Consider the following 24316-nt stretch of genomic DNA (forward strand, 5'->3'; position numbering starts at 1 on the left):
TAAGGGGATTATAGTGGGGACCCAGTGAGTATAGTGAGACCAGAGAGGCCCGGTGGGTGCAGGACCAGATAGGTCTGAAGGCCTGGAGAGCATCTGGGAAAGTGGAGAACTGAATGGGTCCAGGATGAGGGACCAGAAGAGGGGTTGGCAGCCCAGAGAGGGGCCAAGAGAGAGACTGAGGGGCCTGGTAGCCTAGGGAGTGGTTGCTCGAGACTCAGGGGCCTGAGGGCCTGGAGAGGAGCCAGAAGACAGACCAAGGGGTCTGGTAGCCTGAGTGGGGCCAAGAGAGGCCTAGGGCTCAGAAGGCCCAGTTAGGCACTGTTTCAGCAATTGGTTGAACATTGATAATGATGCCATCTGTGAAGCATGGGACATGGTGTACAGGAGGTATGGAGCCATGTGATGGGCCCATAAGACCATGAGCACAAGTTGAGTGGTCATTATAGTAAGATCAGGGCCTCCCACAAATACATACATATATATATATATAAAAAATCAGGGCGTGGCAGGTGAGAGCAGGGTAATTTTAATATTTTTTTGGGTGCCCCATGACAGATGCTTTTAGATATGAGGTTGCTGAACTCTTAGAGATTTGGACAATTGTTATAAATTCATTCTGTTTAATACCTGACACTTTTTTATGGCATTTGCTTTTAAAAGTATGTAGATAGATATCTCTTTGTATCTTTAGAATTTTTAGGTTCTGTATCCATATGTTAATGTGGAAGTTTATTTTAGTGTTGCAGATTTGTAGTTTGCTCTTCAAGTTGCAGATTTTTCAATGGCAAAATCTTGTTTAAACTGGTAAATGCAGTTGCTGTCCTGCCTATTTGACATTTTCTTCTGGGCATTCCCATTGTTGCCAGGGCATGTGAATTAGCTTAGTACTTTGCCTCCTAAAATGGTGCCTGAAGTTGAAGTTGCTAGAGGTCTCATTAGATTGCCTCAGCCTGTTCCTTTTTTCATGACTTCAGTGTCAATGCCAAACAGAGGTAAAAATGGAACTGTTTGACACCTACGTGTACCTTGAACTATTTCCTTAAGTTTGCATTTTACTTTAGCTGTATTTATTTTTAGTTGATAAAATTTCTAGACGTTAATTATTTTTCTTGGTATACTGTAAAGATTCAAAGTGCTTCACGGTGAATTGCAGTTAGAGCTGTCATAGGCTTTCTTGAAATCTGTGAAGTTTACAATGATAGATTTTTTTGCTGTTCAGTGACCTCTGATTTTGTTAGGTGCCGACGCATGATCTTCCAAGTTGAAATTGGATCTACACTTTCCTTAGTTTTATCACAACGCTTTTTTTTCTTCAGCAGTATCATCTTACATATTCCTGAAAGAAATTTTAGAAAAGTAAATGAGTGATCATTTAAAACAGGGCTGTCCAACTTCGAAATTTCTGAGGACCATGTGTTCCACCTGGCTGCACCAGCGGGGTTGCATGCTGCAGGGGCAGCTCTGTGGTAGCAACTGCAGAGCCCCTCCAGACTGTACGCTCTGTGCTGCGGAGGTAGGCATTCCCACATCCTGCTGCACCCCACCTCACTTACAGCTTCCTGCAGCACTTGTGTGTGCTACATGGGTGCTCTGGGCTGATTACTTCCCTGGCACCTTGGGCCATGCTTTGTTGCGATGCCATTTAGGATTGGGGCATGTAGCATGCAGCAGACGTTAGGGGAGGGAAGGGGAAGCTCTGACATCCCTGCTGTTGTTGCAGCCCATGAGAATAGGAGCAGCAAAGCAAACAGAAGCATCAGCCAGGTGGGAGCCCAGGGGCAACATGTTAATCCCTCATGGGCTCTATGGCTAGTTGGACAGCCCTAAATTAAAAGATTGGGTTACATTTTTCTTAAATTGCAAACCTTTTTGAAACTAACACCTCTTCCTTCTCCCGTCAATCTTAAAATCATGCATAAATTAAAATTGGAGTCCATAAAATGGAGCTGAATAAGTAGTTGGTATTTGGAAAGGAAACTTAAAAAAAAAAAAGCCCAGTCTTAACATTGCATACTACAACTTCTGTATACTAGAATGTGTGTTTATGTGCTTTGTTACTGTTGGTGACCAGTACTGCTTGATCAGCTGCAAGTAGATGACATAATGTGCTTTTGTGGTATAAGAGTGGGAATTGTCTGATCAATTGTTAATAAAATGGTAACTTTTTAAAAATCCAGGATCTTTCCCTATGGCCAATGCAAACACAAGGTGGAGCTATTGACATAACGGAGGATTGAAGCAGAAACGAATATTTTTTTTTTAAAAATCAGTCACCAGATGATTAATGTTCATATAGAATAAAGTACCCTAATCTATAGTCTTAATGGATAAGATGATATTCTCTTTCATTCCTGCAACTCCACATTGCCCAGTCATTTTCTGTTCAGCCTTAAAGTTTTTGAGGGGCTAGGGCTGCTCCATGAAGTCACCATGCATAGAATAACTAACCTTTGTTTGTGTGTCTTTCACTTTGATTTGTACTGCTTGTTCTGTCAAGTTAGCCTTTAGGTTTAGTACAATTCATGTCACATTTTGGGATTTCTTTTACTTGTCTCTTCAGTTTTTAAGGAATGTGATACTAGAGTTATTTCCAAACTTCTTCTCTTAAATGTTCCCCTTTTCATCTTTCTCACTGAGGAGTTTGGAGGCATTTCTCCATTTCAGAGTTAAAGAAATTAACTCAGCATACTGGGAAAAGGAGATATTTGTGAATTGGCAGCTGCTGTACTTATTGCCTCCTTGCCCACAGCTCCACTCCCATGTAGCCTGTACTGCTGTCACAGGTGGGGTGGACCCTCTTGCAGACAGCAGTGCTGAGTGCATTTGGAGCCCCAGAGTACACCGCTGCTTTGGTGCCAGTGGGCCCCCACAGCTGAGCTCCTGCAGCTACCAGGGAGAACCCATTTTTGCAAAGGCGCCTGGTGGAACAGAATGTCCCTCGCGTAGTGCCTTACCCCACCTGTGCGCAGCCCACCATCTCTGGCAGTACCAACGCTCAGGTCTCTGCTGTATGTGCAGCATTGCCTCAGCAGCAGCAGCAGCACCAGGAACTGGTAATGGTCCCTTTGTTGCTGAGTGAGGCACCTATTCCCTGGTGCCCCCTCCCACTGCTCACCAGGACCTGTAATCTGCTGTGGGCTTGGGCCAACAATGTAACATAGACTATGCTTGTCAGGGTGCTCTGGGCACATGGCCATAATCATTGGTAACAACAACCAAAAAAACCTGATAACCAAGATTATAGTGTCTCCTTTTATTGGTGCTGATCTGATAGCCAACCAATAGATCAGTGTACTAGTGAAATGTTTCATAGGAAATGTAGAGAATAATTTCTGCAGTGTCCAATAGAAGAAAAACAGAGCTTGAAAAATGTTAATCAATTTAATGGTGCTCTTAAAAATTTAATATCAGTGTTACCTGAATAGCAGAAAAATATTAATTGAATATATTAATCTGTTCACTGAATAATATTCCCCTGACCAAATAAGAGTGTTCAACCAAATGAACATTATACTAGCAAAAAAATTCTTCAAAGAAAATACAAGCGGACTGCTATTCCTTATACCCATTGCTTTTATGTCCTCTTCCTTGCATCTTTCACTGCTGAGTCGTGTGCGCCCCCCCCCCCGAGTTCCGTCTTATTTCCTAAAAACCAAACTGGCCTGTCCTCCATCCCCTGCCCCTTAAAATCTACTGGGTTTTTTTCTTCCTCCCACACCTTTTTTCTAGCTTCTTCCTTCAAGATCATGTTCCATAAGCAGTCCTAGAAATGTTGTCCAATGTGTAAAGGGCAAAAGTTAGGCCTATAGTAGCCAGGAGAATAAAAGGGTTGTCGCTGTTCACAGGCAGTTACCAGACAAGAAGACAAAACCTCTCACCTTCAGTTACTAGGAAACGGGGGAGGGCTTCTTCAGTACAGTATGGACTTTTTTCATGTCGTTCTACCTTGAATAGGCTTTTGTTTTCAGTATGGCACTGTCTCATGGCCCTTATAGCTGAGCAGTCTTTCATTTGCTTCTTTTAGATGTCTGATATTTAGAGCATCTCCCCTACCTAACATCTGTCTGCTTGAAGAAATGATCCATCTCCCTTCTCCCCTGCCTGTCTTTCCCCTTTCAGAAGTATTCTTTAATTTTGTGGAAAAGGAGACCACTGCTACTTTGCATAAGTTCTAATATCCTGGTTGCTGCAGTGCAGTAACCTGGATAAATGCCTCTCTTCCTTCCTTTGCTCTCTATCTTGTACAGTGGTGGAGGGAATGTTGAAAATGGCAGAAGTTCTTCAAGCCTTAATTTTTTCAGTGCTACCACACAAGTGACCTGATTCTTCTATGCTGCCTTATTCAGAGCTGGCATACAGCAGTGAAATCTAACAGGCTCTAGTTATTCCACTTTGCTGTAATTTGTGGAAACTTTAAGCAGTAGAAGCACTGCAGCTCTTTGCATAGTTAGCATTAACATTGCATTTAGTTCAATATTGGTTTGTATTACATGGCTTTCTTTATAGCTGTGTGGTTTTAGAAACTTTATTTCAGATGAAAAATTAGATTCTATAGAGTATTATAGCCCTTGCTATGAAAGGTGACATTGCTGAATTGGCTGTCGCATCTTTGGGGGAGACTGTTTTAAGTTGGTAATTATCACCGTCCTTCAGTCTTGGTAGCCTAACTTGCTGAGTAGAAGTCTTCTCTCCTCTTATTTGCTAGTTGAAGGAAAGTATAGAACTGGTGGAGCCAGACTAGTGGATCATATTAGTAGCTGTCAGCATTTCTGCTTGAGCTGCCTATGTAGCTACCCATACCTAATAGATTTCAGTATGGTTATCTGGGAAAAATGCAGCTATGCCCTGTGTGTAGGCTGCTCAACTGTAGATTCCTTCCCTTCTGCATTTTTAATATTCCAGGAGGCTTATCTGATGTTCTAAACCTGAGGTGTCAATCATAGGGCTCAGGGGCTGAATCCATCCTGTGGAGCTCTGTTACTTGGTTCCTGGTGCTGCCTCTTTATCTGAATTGATCCAGTCCCATGGGCAGGGTCTGGGACATGTGCTGCATACAGTGCTGATTTTAGCTGCTCAGAACTGTGCTACACACAGAGCCTACCCCAGGTCCTGGAGTAGGTACTACATGCAGTGCAGACCTGGACCAACTGTTTGTATATAGCACATGCCTATCTCCCTAGATTGCAGCACTTCCCCCCCCCCCCAAAAGCTACTCCAAGTTGCACACTGCATGCAGTGTGTAAGCATCAGATCTAGTATGGCGGGGAGGTAGGCAGGGTTTATGGGCCCATAGACTGGCCCCACATCTCTCATCTAGCCCACGGGACCAGGTCTCATCCAAGTCAGGTAGGCTCTAGGACCTGTCTGACACCAGTATTCTTTCTGTGGAGGCACAAAGAGAGCACCTCCAGGCCATTGTCTGTGGGCCCAAGCCATAGGTTGGCAGCTCCTGCTCTAGACCAGTATCACAGTTCAGATCCAGCCATAAACTGTTTTATCTGACACAAAAATGGGGGGCTTTGGTCATGGGGAATCTAAATTACCTGGACATCTGTTGGGAGGAGCAGACGGCCAAAACAACTGCTCATGTAGGTTCTTACACTGTGTGCAGGACCTCCACCTAACTCAGGTGGTGTCCATTCCCACAAGGCTAGTGCCTTTCTAGACTTGGTTTTAGCATCAGGGGATGATCTTGTGGGAAACGTGCAAGTACACAGTAACCTGGGAGATGGTGACCATCACGTGGTAGAGTTCACTATCCTGCGAAGGGTGGGAAAAATATCCAGCGAGGCTAAAGTGTTAGACTTCAGAAGGGCCAACTTTAGTAAACTTAGGATAGTGAGGTGGCAGAACTCAAGAGCATCAAGCAAATGGGGGTGCAGGAAGGTTGGAGATTTCTCAAGGGAGTGATCCTTGGGACACAGAAGAAGTCTATCCTCTTACTTAGGAAAGGGTAAGGGGATAAAAAAGCCCCTTTGGCTGAATAGGAACTCCAGAAAAGACTGGGTGAAATGAGAGGGTTTCATAGGCAGTGGAAGCAGGGGGCAGCCACCAAGGAGGAGTACACTTCTGTAGCGTGCTATTGCAGGGAATCAGTTAGGCAGGCCAAGGCAGGACTGGAGTTTAGGCTGGCTACAATTAAGGACAATAAAAAGTCCTTCTACAGTTACATAGCAAGGAAAAGGAAGGCACAAAGTAACATAGGACCCCCCTACAGGACAAATCAGGACAGTTGGTGGTTGATGCAAGGAAAAAGGCAGAGCTCTTCAACGAGTTCTTTGCTTCAATATTCCTAAGTCCTTACCAAGACAGTTCCCCCACCTTGAACATAGACAGATGTTCAAAAGGCACCAGACCACCAAAGGTTAGTGCTGACTTAGTTAAGGAGCACTTGGAAGGGCTGGATGGGTACAAGTCAGCTGGCCCAGATGACCTCCATCCACAGGTGCTGAAGGAATTGGCTAGTGTCATAGCTGAGCTGCTGGCATGGCTGTTCGAGTACTCATGGTGCTTTTGGCTAGGTCCCTGAGGACTGGAAGAGGGCCAATGTGGTGCCCATTTTTAAGAAGGGGAGAAAGGATGATCCGGGTAACTTTAAGCCAGTCAGTCTTGCTTCTGTCCTTGGGAAAATACTGGAAAAAATCATCAAAGAGCATATTTGTGAAGGCCCAGCAGGGGAAATAATGCTGAAAGGAAACCAGCACAGATTCATCACAGGTAGTTCCTGCTTGACAAACTGTAGCCTTTTATGACCAAGTCACACACTGCCTTGATGTCATCTGCCTGGATTTTAAGAAGGCCTTCGACACAGTTTCGACACAGTATCCTGTTCTCATAGGGAAGCTAACAGGTTGTGGATGCTTACGCAGTCAGGTGGGTGGACAGCTGGCTTAGGGACTGCACCCAGAGAGTGGTGGTGGACGGGTTGTTCTTGGCCTGGAAGTAGGTAGGCAGTGGGATCCTGCAGGGTTCGGTCCTTGGACCAGTGTCATTTAATATCTTCATCAGTGATTTGGACAAGGGTGTGGAGAGCACCCTTTCCAAGTTCGTAGATGATACCTAGTTATGGGGGAAAGTTAACACACCCCAGGGCAGGGAGCAGATACAGGCCGATCTGGACAGGTTGGATCATTGGGCGGAACGAAACAGGATGCAGTTCAACAGAGATAAATGTAAGGTATTCCACCTAGGGAGGAGGAATCCCCAGCATGCCTATAGGTTGGTGGAGGACCTCCTTAGCAGCTCAGTGGCTGAGAGGGATCTTGGAGTGATAGTTGACTCCAAGGTGAACATGAGTTGGCAGTGTAACAAGGCCAGTTGCACCTTGTCTGCATTAGCAAATGCATGACCAACAGATCGAGGTAGGTGATGCGCCCCCTCTATGTGGCATTGGTCAGGCCGCAGTTGGACTACTGTGCCCAGGTTTGGGCGCCGCACTTCAGGAGGGACACGGAGAATCTAGAGAGGGTTCAGAGGAGGGCCTCTCGTATGATTAGTGGCCTCCATGAACGACCCTATGAGGGGAGGTTGAGGGATCTGTATTTCTTCAGTCTTCACAAGAGATGTCTGAGGTGAGACCTTGTAGCTGTCTATAAGTTTATTAAGGGAGGACAACAGGGGATTGGAGATGTGCTATTTACCAGAGTGCACCTAGGAGTAACTAGGAATAATGGGTATAAACTAGTGGAGACTAGATTCAGGTTAGACATTAGGAAGAATTTTTTTTTACAGTAAGGGTGGTCAGAATCTGGAATGGGCTTCCAAGAGAGGTGGTGCTGTCACCCAATTTGGAGGTCTTGAAGAGGAGGCTTAATAGTCACCTTGCTGGGGTCACGTGACCTCAGTCCTCTTTCCTGCCAGGGGCAGGGGGTTGGATACGATGATCCTCCTGACTCTACAGACTATGTAATTGTGACATGGAGGGTCCTTGCTCATGTGGCAACCAGGCAGCAAGGTGAACAGGTGGCAAAATTGTAGTGGGAGCAGTGACTCTGCTTCCAGTTTCAGCTGTGGCAGAGGCATGGCCAGATTAGAATTGGGCTGTGCTTGGAGCTAAAATTTGTTAAAGCAGTACTCCTTTCTAAAACATTGCCAACCCCATACAGAGGATCTTGCGCCGGTTTTTTTTTGCGGGGTGGGGAATAGAGAGAGTGGAGAGGCGGGAGTTATACAAGGAAGAAGGGTTGGGGGGATGGGGCTTACCTAACATTGAATCCTTAGCTTATGTGCATTTTTTTAAAATGGTAGTAAAGATACGGAGAGAAATGAGAATAGTTGGGAATTTTTGTAGATTTTGGGCGGGCAGGTTCTTGAGGAGACTGGGGTTGTACAAGAGTGGGTGGAAAGGATGTCAATACAGTATGCAATCCTGTACAAACTTGAATATCTTCTGACTTCATGTGAAAAATTTCACCCACCAATTCCTCTAGTGGAGAGGGTATTTTTATACATAAGCAAATACTCATTCTGGCATGAGTTATTGGGTCTTGAGAGAGACCTGTTTTTATGAAGACATCCAATTTTGTTTTTAAAATATCTACCTTGAATAGACTTTTAAAATATCTACCTTGAATAGGCTTAAAATGGGAGAATTTTTCCAACTTCCCTTTGTAATTTCTTTCTAGTGTTTAGAATCCTAGTCTTGATCAACAACTTAAAAAGTAGAGCAAGTGTCCAAATGTTTTATTCACATGAGATAAAATCTTAAAACAGTAATTTAGCTAAATGATAAACCCTATGGAACACTGGCTTATCAAGCTTCTTATTTTGGAAATTTCTCCCTCTAATATCAACAGCAAGTGTTAATATATGCAGATTGCATAAACCCTGACTGTCTCTAGTGCCACTCTTGGAATAAGGCAAAACTAAGTTGACTTTTTCCGTTCCTTACACGTTCTCGGTCTTTCTTTGACAAACATGATGGGAGTATGTGTTTGGTAGCATGAATTCATTTTTTTTGAATTTCTGGGTCAACAGCCTTTCAGTTTTCTTACAGAACCAGAATGGAGAGAGAGAGGTAGTGGTGTTAGGCAGAAGGAAGAGCAGTGTGGCACCTTTATATAAGATTCATGCAGAAAGGTATACGGTTTTGTAGGCAAAGCATTAGATGCTAAAAACTGGAACAGAACATGAGAAGCAGATTGAGATAAAACTTAGTGACAGCACTTTGGTTTGCTATTCACGAACCCTGTGTGTATTAGTCATTTATCAGTCTTTCCTTGCAAGTGGAGTCAGATTGTCAGGCTCTGGTAGTCTCTAGTCAATATTTAATTTTTTCATATTTCCTTTTTTTCTCTTTTTGGCATGGTCCTGGGTTTCTCCTAGGATATCTGCCACCTTCATTTGGTTCTCTTAATGTTGCGCTCCAGCAATGGAAAGAGAGTGTGGAGGAGAGGCCAGAGAATCTCGAGACCCAGGCAACAACCATTGTATCTGGAGGAAAAACATGATTTTAAGTGGACTTTGTAGGCACTGAGCTGGCCAAGAAAAGGGCAGAAATTTTTAAAGCATCGCAGTATAACACACCCCAAGGAGAGAGCACTTTCGGAATTGTGCTGTAGGGTGGAGGTGGTGTGAGTTCACTTCAGACTACTGTTGGAGCTTTGCACCTGATTGACTATGTTTAGTTTCTAGAGTGAGGTACTTTGAGACTACAAAGGACAGTGTTCAAATGTTAATTTAGATGAGAAAATTTTCAGTAGGAGAGACTTGCAGGGAGACCATCTGGGATAAATGCATGAAATTTTGTCAAGAGGCAAGAAGGTAACCTATGCATAGGAAACTGTTGAGTGCTGAATCAGTATTGAGAAAAACAAGATTTAAATAGGTTTTTCAATCAGTATTGAGAAAAACAAGATTTAAATAGGTTTTTCAAAGACCATTCTGTCAAAAACTAGAATGAAGCTTACTCTGCTAATTTATACAGATCAGAAGTTAGGAAGGACTTCTTAATACCTAAGGAATGAACCGGAATGGCTGTTTTGTATTTTATCAGACACTCATTCCTGTTACTTTCTGTCAGGATGCCTGAGACGTGTGCTTGTAAAAGCATTTTTCTACAGCAGCTTTTATTCTACAAACCTTTGCTCCAGATACATTTATGTATCACAAAACGGCAAGTCCCGGGTGAACGAACCTAAGAAGGCTGACGCTTCAGAATTCTTGTTTTAAAAATGTTGAATTCACCTTAATAATTACTATTGTAAAGTATTTAAGTTAAAGAAAATTGTCTGGATGTTTTCTGCGGTTGGGTTTTTAGCAGGAGTGTTTCTAGTACAAGTGCAGCTGTGTCTTTAAAGAGCTTTGTGAACGAATCACCCCCACGGTGTTGGTAGATGCCTGGCTTGCGAGTGGCCCAGCTGCTCCAGGCTGTAATAGAACATTCCATTTCCTGTTCCCTTGCTGACACAGAGGAGTGTTCCTGCTGGCAGTGATCTAATCATAGTGCAGTAAGAAACATGGCAGTTTAATAAAACATGGTGGAGACAGCAACTGAAATGGAAGCATATGTTCTAGAAGACATTCTTGAGGTAGGGTTGCTTTTACAAACTGCAACGAAAGAGGAAGCCAGAACAAAGACATTGATCTGCTGGAATTCGCTTATGAATTAGTCTGTGGATAGAGAAGGGGAGGAAGTTAGGCATTAAAGCAAGACACACAGCCCTTGTTCTGTGAGATGTGACAGGATTGGCTCTGACTACAGATTTTGTTGAGAATTAGTGTAGTTGCAGTTTACCGGTTTTGTAAATTGCCTTGTAAATTGTATGCAGTAGAGAGGAATAAAGAGGGAGCCTATGACTTTATAAAATGCCTGCATGACCTTTAGATTAACTCATTAGAAGGTGGGATCAGCAAAGCAGCTTTCAGAGGGTTTAGTTTCCTATGTGTGGCATAGCTTATTACATAGAGGCCTAAGGTAGCTAATATTCTGCTGTTTAAAGAAGGTGTTTTTTTCTTTGAATCAATATACATTTAAAATCTGTTAAAAAATGAAAGATGGTAAATTTCTAAATATGCTTTGGATCACGTTGGAAATGCTAGAGATGGCTTTTTCTCTCATGCAGCCATGTCTGCTTAGATACAATATCTTATTTTTAGAGAGTAATCAGAATTACATTGTAAATTCTAAAATGCTGAATTTTGATTGTCGTCTTTTTGGAGCATACATTTTTATATACATTGATCTCTTACTGCCTGGAGAGAGGTCACAGCTCACCAGATTTTATTCTTGTACTGTATCAGTCTAAAAATAAGCTGTAGTTATCAGTCAGTTATCAATTGCTTTCTGTGTGCTTTATTTCTTCATTTTTTAGAGAATTTCTGATTTAACAGCCTTTGAATACAATATTGAGTTACTGCAGTTTCTGAGCTACCAATTAGAGTTATAGATCTGTCTTTCTAGGATGATAGAACTAAAAAAAGGGCAAGGATATGACTAGTTTTTCCTTTGGTATGTGGAACACTGGTGTTGAGAATTCTCCGTTGCTATAAAGCTGCGGAGGTGGGGGGAAATGAGGTAGAGCAGAGAGGCTGCCTGCGCATTTTAAAGTGCTGCATGATCAATGAGCATTTTCTGGAGCCCCTGTGTGTGCTTGGAGCTGACATTGCAGTATGGTTCTTATAGCTTCTTGCTGTTCTGCAGAATGAAACTGATTGTGCTGTAATTTTCTTTCTTCAGTATCATTTCTCCTGAAATTAACATACGATACAGAGAATTTTATATTTTACTCCATTAAAAATATATACATTTGTGACCTGATTCTGTTTGACTTTCTTAACACATAAATAGATTTACTTCATAGAGTAAATGATAGCTCCTCTTTTTTGGGTGCATCTCCAATCCAAAAACCTAATTGACTTCCATGTAATACCCACGTGTGTTAGTTTAAAGTGACACTGCTCCTATTTGCTTTTACATCTAGATGAAGCCTGACATTCCAAGCATTATATCCCTTCATACTTTCTAGAATATGGAAGTAGGAATAAATCAAATTAATCTCTTTTACTGCATTTTTTACAGTTTTGTTAGCAAAGTGTAATAGCTGGTTAAGTGCTAAATAGATGTGCGCTGTTCCATTTTTTCATCAAAAATAGTTCATACTTAATCTATTTTTTTCAAAATTAAATATTTAAGAGTGCTTGCAATTGCACAGATTTTTCTAAATAGCATTAACTTTGAATGTGGTCCTATTATAATGTTACCAGTTGGCCTATAAACATTTTCCAGTTGCATTAAAAACAAAAATGGCATTAGCGTTAACTTTGTTCCCAAAACCAGTTTTAGACTCCCTTGTTCCCATAATATATACGTATTCTCATAACTATCATACTTACTTGAATAGAAGATGGCCCCTGTTATAAGACAGCCCCCCAATAATTAGATTTTATATATGGAAAATGTATTAACATCTTCCAGGTATAGAATCTAATTATTGGAGGTTTTTCTTGAATTTGTCAACCTCCCACTGCTACAAAGAAAATAAATCTGGGGGAGAGGGGGGTCCCATGTAACCCCTTTGCCCTCTGCTTTGCTACAGGTTATTTCCTCATCAGCCCTTTCCCCCTCTCTTTCCTATTAGACCCTGTTCTCCCTGAGCACATGGAAGAGAGGAACAAACCTGAAAACAATGACCTTGAAATTAAACATGGCTGTACCAATTTGCATAGGGTACCCATAGACTTAGTTCATCCAGAATTAATGTATGTTACTGCTTTTTTAAACTGCTGCAAGTTTTAGCATAGGCATTCCATAAACATACCCTTTAAGCAGCATTTTGGTACCTACTTGTGTATAGAACAGACTGTGCATGATATTAGTCCAAAGGCTTGTGAATTTATCATATAGTTTATTGGGCTGGGCCCCACCAAAGTCAGCAGGACTTCAAGCCATGGTGACCCCACAGCTCACCACTGCTCAGTATGTGTGTGTGTACTCCAGATGCGCCCACCCCCGCGAAAGGATCCATGTACTAATTAGACCCCCACTCATGACTGGAACCTGATGTACTTGTTACGGGTCCTGGGATGCTCAAAAAATTTATATGAAGATGAGCTGGACAACATGGTCCAGCTCCGCACATAGAGGACGTGGCCATGCTGATCATCAGGGATCCTGGTTTTCTCTGATTTTAAAAAAGTCCTCAATTTTTGATTAAAGAAAGGTAGCCCCAAATTTACATTTTTCCGTGATTTAAATGAAACACCTCCTATCTATCTATCTGTATAGTGGTGTTTCATTTTAATCTTGGAAAAATGGGGATTTAGGTGGGGATTTTTTTAAACTGAAAATTGGGGATTTTGTTAAATCAGAGTAAACCAGGGTTCCTGTTGATCATATGCGACAGGTTGAGAGGGGCCATTAGAGGATTTTTGGGTGAAGTGTTTGGGATTCTGCTTGGTTTTGTTCGCCAGACATTTAAGGCTGGTGAAGAAACGGGAATAATTGGGAGTCGTGGGAAAACAGTCACACCTCAGCTGTGGGAGTGAAGAGGAAGTTGAAATAGATGTAGCATTGTGCCTCACCATGACTTGAAAAGAGAGTTGGTGCTGAGGGGGATGGCACTTAATGGGTTCTGCCATTGATGTCTATCTTATTCAGATGAGCTAACCTAATCTATCATTGTGGTTACTTCCCATCAGCATGTGTGCCCAATCTGGGCCAAGTGTTTTATAGTCATGCTCAGTATTGGCTGCATTTAATCAGCTTCATAGTTGGTTTCTGTTCCTGAGCACATGCTTCTTTTGGCGCAATTTAATGATAGAAAAGGTATTTAGTTAGGTTTTCCTGTATGCAGTTATAAGACAAAGGTTTTTTTTTGTGGGGGGAACTTCATCTTGTAAATATGGTAATATTTCGGAAGGTAAGGGGGCTATTCGTAATATGAATTATGTATAATTTTATTAAAGTAATAAGATGCTATCATAACTTATTTTTAAAGATTCAAGCTTTTTTATATCGAAACTTTAACTTTTTTATATAAAGCACTTTTAGTGAGTGAATCTTTAAGTCCCTATTTTGGAAATATTTATGTTCTAGAATAATCATTTCTATCCTTATACACCTGAAATCTGATTTTTATTTATTTTTTTCTTTTTTTAAAGAAATATTAAAGCTTTCCTATTTTTAAAACATGATTTTAAAATCCTTGGCTTTGGGGAAAATTTACTTGTTTGATATTTGTTTTCTTCTTTACTATTTCCTCACAAGATGTCACCATTCTCAAATCTAGACTTTTCACTAGGTTTGAGTTAACAAATCTTTCCCATTTTGTGCAGTTTCATTGAAATAAGTGGGACTGCATGGAGATGGAACAGGACAGATTTTTATTTCCAACTTCATGGCACCCAGGTTAAAATATGGAAAAGTTTTGTCCTTCATCGATTTACATTCCCATGAGAAATAAAAGCTGTTTTCCTCAAATGAAATATTTTATTGAAAACTCAAGGGAAACTTTCAGATGTGGCATCTTTTAAATTGGAAAACTGATGCTTGTTTTTAATATGTTTCTGTAATCTTGTTCTGAAGGTTCTAGGTTAAAACAGGGTGTTCTAGCAATATTTCAATAAGAAGTTAATTATTTTATTGGCTTTAAAACTGACTGTTATTATAACTGTTTTCATTGCAAAGTAAGTGGGCTGTTGGGGACAGAACTTGTTTTTAACAAAATATATATATTTGGGAATAATAGAAGAAGTGGTGACCAAATAAATCTTAGTTTGCTACTTCACCTTGTGGCAGTTTTAAAAGCTTTTCTTGAAAATATTTGTTAAAAATACTTTTGGGATGTGATTTCTTTTTTAAGGTTTGTGCTGCTTTTTGTCTACTGGTTTCCTTTTCTTATATTGATTAAGAGCAAGGGTACTGCCTTGTGGGTACTCCTGGGTTGGAGGAAGACTAAGGGACATCACCCTGACAGAAACAAAAGAGGGGATAGTAGGACTTAGACAGCCTCCGTTCTTCCATACTCTTGCCCAAGCACATGCGTCGAAGGCCTTGGCATGGTAGTTGCAGGGCTCTGTACAAGTGGATCCATTAGGCACTTAGAGGTGCACTGATATATATTGGTTGCATATTGGATTGGCACTGATAAAGGAAAATTAACGTGATCAGCTTTTTTGACTGGTGTAGCTGATAATGTCATAGATAAATGCCTTGTGTATGCGCGCAGCCATGCACTCATGCATGTGGCCAGGAATGCAGCCCTGCAGCTTGGAGAAAAGTACCCTACAGGTAGATCTGTTATGGGGGGCAGATCGGAGTCCCCACAGTGGGGCGGGGGTAGGTACTGCCTAGCCAGGTTGGCAAATGGGACCCCTGGAATTGTTTATGGGGTGGAGGCAGGCTGTACACTATGGGCTGAGGGCCATGGGTTCTGCCAGCCTCTTCCTGGTGTCGGGGACTAGGCCAGGGCTGTGCTCAGAACAGGTGGGAGCAGGATAGGCTCAGCTGTGTGAGGCATGTGGCAGTGGTAGTGGTGGTGCTGGGAGGGGATCGCTATGGGGGGGGGGGGCTAAGGCAAATTTTGGGGTGGCTATAGCTCCTTCCCCAGGCCCCTTCCTAGCGCTGCCCCTGTTCAGGGCACTCCGCTCTGCTGCCTTTCCTTTGGGAACCCCAATTTTTATTCCCTCTGGTTGCAGTCTTTACTCAGACATAGGTAGCTGATTTGATCTGCCTTGCAGCAGTCCTAATATGCAGTCTTTCAGGAAAGGGAAGAGTTCCTTTAGAAGGCTGTTATGGAAAGGATGGTCCTGTTTTCAAAGTGCTGAAAGACAGTCTCCTTCTAACTAGGATTCAGACTTTTTGAAGGGTTTGTCTAAACAAGGAGTTACAATGTAGCTAAAAAATATAATGAATGCCAGTTTGATTTATTTATAAAATGTACATCTTCCCTAAAAAAAAAAAAAAAGCTCAGGTGACAAGCAGAGGTTTAATGAGCTCTAACTAAGAGGCATAAACTTGCATGCCTTTGGTTAATTTGTCCACCCAGGGAAGCCAAGAAAGGCCCTAAGTTGCTTGGTTGCAAATTTCATTCCCAGTAGTCATAGAATTAGCACGTCAGTTGTATTTTGGGGGTCCCAAACCAGTTTAAAGCTCTGTAATAGAGCTTTAATAGAAGTCTTGACTCTTGTCAATACATAGTAATCTTAGTGTTAAACTTTTCATAATTTTGAATTTTAGAACTACATTTTCAAAATTCATATCCCCTGTTATTTTGGGTTTTTTTTCCCCTGTATAAGTCTTTAAAGCATTTTATTTTGCTTTTTTTGTTTTCCTGCTCTCAAATGCTGATCCTTGCATTTTTTGCCTTTTGTTTATCTTGTTTGTGCTTTCCTTTTGTGCTTGTCTTTACTTCTTCTTGACTTTAAATAGAAAAATTAATTTTAGAATAAAATCTGTCCTGGCTACTCATGTGCCCCAGCAGTTGTTCTTTCTTTTCTGCGAAGTTTAATTACATGTCCTCAGTCAGTTTCAGCTTGTATGAGAATACCTTGTTCTCTTAGTCACAACAAATATGGCCTAGTGCTGATTATTTTGAGTCTGTGATCAGGAGGAGCAGGGCCATGACCAATTACCAAGACCAAGATAATTTAGTGTTTGAAGTTTACAGACCTGTTAAGTCTTGAACTGGAATCTCCAAGATTCAATTCTTAGAAGTCCTTATGTTTTAAAAAAAAAAAAAAAAAAGATTTTGACTGCCAATTTTCCTTAACTCTTATTTTACTCCAAAGTTAGTTTGACATGTTTATGTAAGTAAAATGCTATGATTGAAATGTTAATACAACATTACAGAGTTGTGCACTTACCCACTTTATTAATATTGTTGTTCAGTGCTGACATTTGAAATTCTGAAGTAGAACTAGGACATAGTCTACTAATGCTGCACAAATTACACATGCTTCATTTTATTTTGAATCTAACTAAAGAGACATACAAATTCGTCCTTCAATATAGCTGGACTTGCTACAGTGTGTATTTGGACTTAAGTACAGTAAAAATGGGCTTGTGTACCAAGTATAGTGCTACAGTTGAGCAAATGAGAAATGTATCTTGTTATACTTCCCTCAAGGATGGTCTGAATTTAGAGTTTACTAAAAGGTAGAAGAGGTACACCAGCATATCAGTTGCATATCAAATTGGCACAGATAAAAGGAAAATTAACATGATCAGGTATCGGCTTTTTTTGGTTGTTGTAGCTGATAATGTTCTCTGATAACTAATTACGCTGGGGGCCTGGACATCTGGGTTCCCTCTCGCCCCAGGGGTGGGGTCCCTCAGACACCTGGATTCCTTCTCACAATCTGGGGTGACCCCAGATATACACCCCCATCCCGTCATGGACTGATCAGGCTGGAGAGGAGCAGCTGCTGTGGTGTCCCAGGAGCTGGCAACAGCGCAGCACAGACTACAGGCTGGGGCTGGGGCAAGCGTTGTAGAAAGTGCTGAAAGATGCAGATGTGACTAGAGAGGGGCAGATGGAGCTGAGTTGCAGACCCCAAGGCCCAGTGTGACTTAACCCATAGGGCCTGGGGTTCTGTGCTCTACCCCCTGTGTTTGCATCAGGATCCTTCCCTGGCAAAAAGGAAGTCTCTGGGAAGTGTGGGGGGCAGCACTTTAATTAGAGCGGCTCAAAGAGCTACTTGAATTAAAGTGCCCAGAAAGGACCCAGCCCTGAGCAGCCTTGGGCTCAGGCAGCTGCCCCCAGGCTGGGGTTGAAGGGCAGGAGCTGCAGGTGGTATGGGGCACTTATTTAGATATGCCCCGGGAGTGGGGAGGCGGTGCTTTTAATAAGAGCGCCTCCTGAGAGCTGCTCTAATTAAAGTGCCACTGTGTCTCCTGTATTACTGTCCCCATGCAAAGAAAGGGTGGTGGGGGCACTTCAGCTTGTTCGACATGCTGTATTACTAAATATCAGTTATCGGATTGGTATTGGCCAATATTACTGCTTAATAATTGGCTATCGGTACCAACCAAGAAAATCTCTATTGGTGCTCCCTTAAAAGATAGGTTTTTACAAAAATGTTAAACTGGAAACAAAAGAAACTCCCAGATGGTTTTGAGTATTCTACACCAGGAATCAGCAATATATGGCTCATAGGTTGGATCTGGCCTGGAGAGCTTGAGAACTTTGCCTGTGCCTTTGCAACAAGGAACTTTGGCAGGGCTGGGCAGCCTCCAGCTGGACCTGCACCTCCACCACTGCTACTGCTCCCCCCCACACAGCTCTGATCTGATGCGGTCTGGATGGTTGTGGCGAGAGATTTTTCCTGTACCAGGGCCAGGCAGCTGGGAGCTGTGCCTGTGCCACCGCAGCTTCCCCCAGCCCCTCACCCCAGGTGCAGCTTCCAGCTTATGGAGAGCTGTCCTGGAGCCAGGCATCTGAAAACTGCATCCACACTGCTGCTGCTTCCTCCCACCCCCTTTCCTCCTCTCCTGGGCAGTGGCATGGGTGCAGCTTTCAGCTGGAGGGCAGCTGCATTGGAGCTGGGTAGCTTCTAGCTGAGCCTGTGCTGCAGTGGGGCAGCGGCAGCAGCACAGATGCAGTTTTCAGCTGCTCAGCTTAACAGCTCTGTACCAGTTGGAAGCTGCACCTGCTTCCTGGTCTGTGCTGGACCAGAGCCAGATTGCTGGGTCCCTGTTTATACCATTACTTTCCCAGTTTCCATTTTGAGTCCCGTCCCCCACAACCCATGGACAACTTCCACCCCGACTTTGCTGCCTCTTCTTAGAGGCAGAGTGGAATTGACAATCGTCTTCATTTTCACTTGGAGCCTACAGTGTTCCAAATAGCAGTACCGAAAATGACCAGTGATCTATTCATTTGGAACTTTTGCCATTTCAAGAAGCCAAATGGAAACCAGAGGTGTTTTCCTGTAGGTTTCTGGGAGCTGCCTTGCATCAATTTATGATTTATTGTTTTTGGAAAGCTTCTTTTTAACTTTAAAGGCTTGAAACTTAAGCTGAGATTTGTTTAAAAAAAGCTTGCTAACTGTTTTAATATGCAAGTAAGGTTCCTGAGTTTTATAGGAGCCATGTTGTGCTGAGCTCTTGTGACCTTCCTTCCCTCTCCTTTCCCCTGAATGTGTCCATGGCTCAGTTTTATGTAACAAAAGATTTAATATGCAGAAATTGAAGGGTGGAGGCTCCTCTGTCTCAAAAGCAAATCTCTGGCTCAGGGAGCAAAGCTTTTTCAAGCACAGCTGTTGTCTTGTCTCTAGGATGAGTTGCTGGTTCTTCATGTTCATCTGGGTTTCTTCTTGTCCAAGACTGAAATGAAACATGGTGGTGTTCCTCAGTTTACTTTAAATAGTTACGTAGCAGCAGCAATTTTATGTTTTGTTTGTGGAAGGGCATGCATGCAGGCATACGTAATTACTCATATGCCCTTTTCCTGAAGACTTTGTGGATTGTAATGAGGCATAATGAAGCTACAGGTGGAATTTTGCAGACTGGACAACCAAATCAGCTACTGTTAGCAGTTGAGTGGCATTTTTGACAGAATAATCTTGTTTTCACAGTTAATGACATGAAGTCGTTAAGCATGTCTGGTGGAGAGTTTACAAACTTTAGAGCACCATGTGAATCGACTTGTTATTGACTAGGCCTGCTTTCTCATGTCCATGCAGTATTCCGTGTTTTTATTTGAACACAACTTTTTAAAAATAGAGAACGTTTTTGTAGGGTGTGACACTTCAAAGAACCAAACATTTTCTAGAAGTGAAGATTTTTGTTTATATGTTTTGTTGGACCAACTGGTATAGTTTGAGAGGGTAGCCAAAGCTTGTCTGCATCCATTATACCCTTCCTGAGGTCTGACATGCGTTCCTCATTTTACTAACTGCCATGTCTTACTAGAAGGGTGGATAAAAATTGATAGTGTTTTTTTTTTTTTGGTTTTGTTTTGTTTTGTTGTTGTTGTTTTTTTTTAATCAGGTTTTTTTATTTAAATTAGATTTTTCTGATGTGTTTTAAAATTAAATTTATAAGTAAGTTTTTTCCTTTTGAACAATAAACCAGCCTAAAACAAAATTTGAGTTTAATATAACATTGGCTAAGGTATACATTTAGTATAATGTATTAAAATAATTTAAATACAATACATTAAATCAATAAGCCTCTATCAAACACTCTGGAGTTGAGGCTGATTTTCTTCTATACAAGAATGAGGGGAAAACATCTAATTTTTGAGGCCAAGGTCTTTAAAAATGCAGTACAATATTTCACACATAAGGGGCTTGACCCTGCAAGGGATGTGGGACCTATACTACTGAATTCAGAGGATCAGCAAAGTCATTATCACAGATGTTGGAACCTGCCCTCTGACACCATTGTGAGTACTCTTTGATCAGGATTATCCACTGACCCAACCTGGAAAGTATCAAACTCCTGTTTTGTGTTTTTTTCTCTCCACCTGAGCTGATTAACTCAGCTTTCAAATTATGTATATAATTCTGTACCATAATGGAGGCTTATTCTCCAGCTCATGAAAAAACAGCTCTCTGCTCAGTAACTACCAAACCCCATGTTTCTGAATGGTTCTAGGTACTTCAGTTAAATGGCCTGTCTTGGTCCCTTTGCATATGCAGAGACATGTAAACATGAACTTCTCAAGTGCTCTCTATCCTTGTCCCTAAACTAAAACATTGCAGAACACAAGGTGTGGGGTTATAATAGCATAAATCATGGATTGTTGGGGGGGGGGGGAGGCACAACACTGGAGCATAGACTAGTCTTGATTTCAGCACCTGGAAACTGAAGGAAAAAACTGCCATGGCTGCAGGTTACAAAAAAGACCGTATTTGAGCATATTAAAAAATAAAAATAAAAAATCCCATGTGACTGGGGAAAAAGAGGAACACCAAATGTAAAAAGTGCAACAAAGATGCAGGGCCTGGAAGTCTGAATAAAGCAACATTATGAAAAATGCTTCTCAGAAGTCAGTGAACTCGAAGATGGTATGTGGATATGTCTAAGCCATCTGGATCAATTGGTTAGTAAACTTAGTGTTGATGAACTATTCTTATGGATTTCTTACCATATATTGCAATGCTAGTAAATGATATGCTTATTACTATAATGTTAGTTATTTTAGGTAGATTACTTAGGAATTTCAAAAGGTTTATGTTCAAAATCTAATGACTATGCTATTTTATGGGCATATTTGTCAATTATACATTTTTAATATTAATCCTGCACCTCTGAAATAAGTTTTATTGCCGGTGTAAGCAAAAATGCAAGTCCTAAGTAAATTTATCCTGTGTGGAATAATGTTTTAATTGGAATTTATAAATTTTAAAATAAAAATGTAAGCGTCTTCTCAAACTTTTAAAAACAGTGATAAAGAAAAGCATTTAATAAAATAACCTTTATGATTTATTTAATATTTCCCTATAGAACAGGGTTTGGAGAAATTATATTTTAAACACTGATAAAAACATCTATAGGAGAGATCTTTCATTTACAATCTCATTTTTTTTATGGTAATACACTGAGTAATACCCAGACTTTTTAATAACTTTGTTTCAGCATCCAGTTTAAATGTAAGAAATTATGAAAATCCATAATCTGCAATGTCTGCAACTTCAGAATCATATACTGGTACCACCAGCAGTGCTGCAACTGCACGTACCTCAAAACAGTGAATTATTTTCATCTAAAAAAGACTTTCTTCATTATCAAGTAAAACTATGGATGAGTTCATAACCAGGACCAGGAGAGTCCAGCAGGACAACATAGATGAAAAGATTGCTTGACTCATTTATGCAGATCCTCCCTTTGGTCTTGTTCAGAACAAACATTTCAGGATAAGCCCATACTGCAGAATATTTAAAAGACATAGTAGTAAAAGCTGTAACAATCTGTGAGCAAAAATTCAAGTGTCATGTGCACAGCGTTTTACAGATAATACTGCAAAGATGAGAAGAAACTTAAAAGAAGATAATGAAACAAACTTGGAAACATATGGGTGCAGTGCTAATTAGATCAGTCTTTTAGCCAAAGATTTAAGCACTGTGGGAATAAAGGAAAATAAGTTGATATTACAAAATACTTCTGTATTCTTGGATTACTTTACTGCAGAGAGGTGGGGGATCCAAGGTAATTCCCCCCCCCCCAAGATGTGTGTTGGAATTCAGTGGTTGACTGCTTTATGCTGTTTATTAAGAACTGGTCTGTTCTGATAACCATGTGTGGGGAAAAAAATCATGACAAAATTGCTGGAAGTATCACAGCTAGGGTAGTCAATAGTTAACTAAACAGAAATGTAGAAGATATGCTGTGAATATATTAAAATCTATTTCAGTAGCCTTTGGCAAGCTACGGAAAGATTGTTGGTGTTTTGTGGATGCTGCTGAAATTTTGAAAGAACTTAAGAAACATTGAAGCAAGAAATACCTGATAGCAAATTTGAATGGATCTGCAGGAATAAAAGTAGATGCATTAGGTAGTTACTCCACTTCATTGTTTTGGGTTAATAATAATGGCACAGTACCAGGATAGATGCCTAATTGCTGGAAAAACTGCTATGACATGGGCATTTACTAATCACCCATCAATCAAGCCAACCATAATAAATGTCATGGCTAGAGGTGAACCATTCAACCAGGACATGTTTGTTGAAGATGTTTTAAAGAAAGTCACACTACTAACCCGGTGGAAGTTGCTAGCAAAGCACCTGGAACCAGACAGAGTTTATTGAAGTGCTATATTAGCTATTACTAGCAGTAGCCTTTTCTGCAGGTGCAGAAAGAGAGAATATTTTCTTCTTTGGGACTGGTTGGTTCAAAGCTGAGAAATTGATTGGGAGTTGAAAAAACAGGAAAGCGTTTTTTTCCCCTCCTTCTTCTAGACTATGAATAGGACGGAGGAGGAGGTCTGAGTTCTAAAAACTTGAAAGAAAGAGAGGGTAAACATTTTCAAAATTGCCTTGTTTTTTTTTTAAAAAGGCGGTCTTATTTTAAAGAGAATTAGGCAAGTAGGATATTACGCTCAAATGACTCTTCCCTAGGCCTTTTAAAAAAATTTCCCCAGGGTGATCTGAAAAAATTGGCTTAATTCACTAACCACTATTCTTGCTTCTAATACTATATCAGTTAATACTAGTGTTTAGTCACTTATTTAACTGTAATTATTTAAATGTATGTGTTCACCATGTTTTGATTTTTAAAATGTTTCTTTATCTAAAACTTTAAAGCTTTATTTAATAAATTTGAAGCATTGATTTTGTATATTTAATTAAATTCAAATTGTCATATTAATGCAGCTTGATACAAATATGAGCAAAGTTAATCATTTAGTGAATTAGAACAGTTTCGCCATTTTATAGAATACTAAAATACATGATTTTTATCAATACAATATACATTGGATGTACTTAGGAGATGAATGTACTAAATCTAGTGTAAAAACTGTATTTAGTTGTAAATCAACATGTTTTAATTGTTATATCCACCAATGAAAATACACTTTTCTTTAAAAAAATTAAAAAATATTTATGGTGGAAAGTTGATAAAAATCAGTGACTTAAATCAGGCTTTTGGCTTGTTGATTTAAAATCTGTGATTTAAATTGACTTGATTTAAAACAACCCAGTTTACTTGTTGTTAATAAGCATAAGTGAGTATTTTCATTTATTAACAGTCATAGTTCTGAGTGAATGAGTTTTGTGCTCGTAACACAGCACAAGTAAACTTTTCTGCTTTTCTTTTTAAAATCAGCTATCGTGTTTTTTAAATGTATTTTTAAACGGATAAAACTATCCAATTAGCAGTGTTTTTTTTTCAGTTTAATTTTACTCTCATGATTTCTTTTTCATTGCAAACTATATAAATCAGCATATGAAAGACGTTAAATGTCTTTGAAGGAAACTTGCAAGTGAGCTCTTTTGCCTTATTTCATCACTGCCTTGTTGGAAAGTGGTGGCTGATAGGAAATTGTGTGCTGGAATAATTGTAAACCGTGTAAGTCAAAACAACGAGCTCTACTGCCACAGCATCAAAACCATGTAAAAAGGAAGAAGGGGTAATTAGCTAATGTAATTGTTGATTCTTTGTTTTGGGGAAATGGTAGGTACTTGGTATCCTGGTCTCTCTCATTCTCCCTGTGCTAGCCAGATTCTGTAGCAAGAGTATAAAACCTGTTAGTGGGTAATGTGTTATTAAGCAATTTGCACGACATTTACTGTGTCCATCGGTTACTTCTGTGGGGAGAATGGAGAGAGGGGGACTTGTTTATAAAACAATTCTAGAACAGCAGCCTTGGTTAAATGGACTTTTAACTTAGTTTGGGTGGAGAGAAGGCCAAACTTGAATTTGTGATTGG

At 40.7% G+C, this 24316-nt stretch overlaps 1 protein-coding gene across 5 annotated transcripts in view; it reads left to right on the forward strand.

The window, feature by feature from the left end:
- ANKRD17 (ankyrin repeat domain 17) overlaps nt 1-24316 on the forward strand; it is a 197678-nt gene that overhangs the window by 47564 nt on the left and 125798 nt on the right. Inside the window, exon 1 of one of the 5 annotated variants that reach the window (XM_090031947.1) lies at nt 10410-10529. The exons of the other annotated variants lie outside the window; for them this stretch is intronic. Within the exon in view, the coding sequence (XP_089888073.1) occupies nt 10476-10529 (54 nt within the window). The 5' untranslated portion in view covers nt 10410-10475. Of the gene's footprint in view, nt 1-10409; nt 10530-24316 lie in introns of those variants that run through there. 5 annotated transcript variants of the gene reach the window in all.

This window comes from Crocodylus siamensis, chromosome 2 (assembly GCF_052110815.1).
Source record: "Crocodylus siamensis isolate JL-2025a chromosome 2, ASM5211081v1, whole genome shotgun sequence".
In the NCBI taxonomy this organism is placed as follows: domain Eukaryota; kingdom Metazoa; phylum Chordata; order Crocodylia; family Crocodylidae; genus Crocodylus; species Crocodylus siamensis.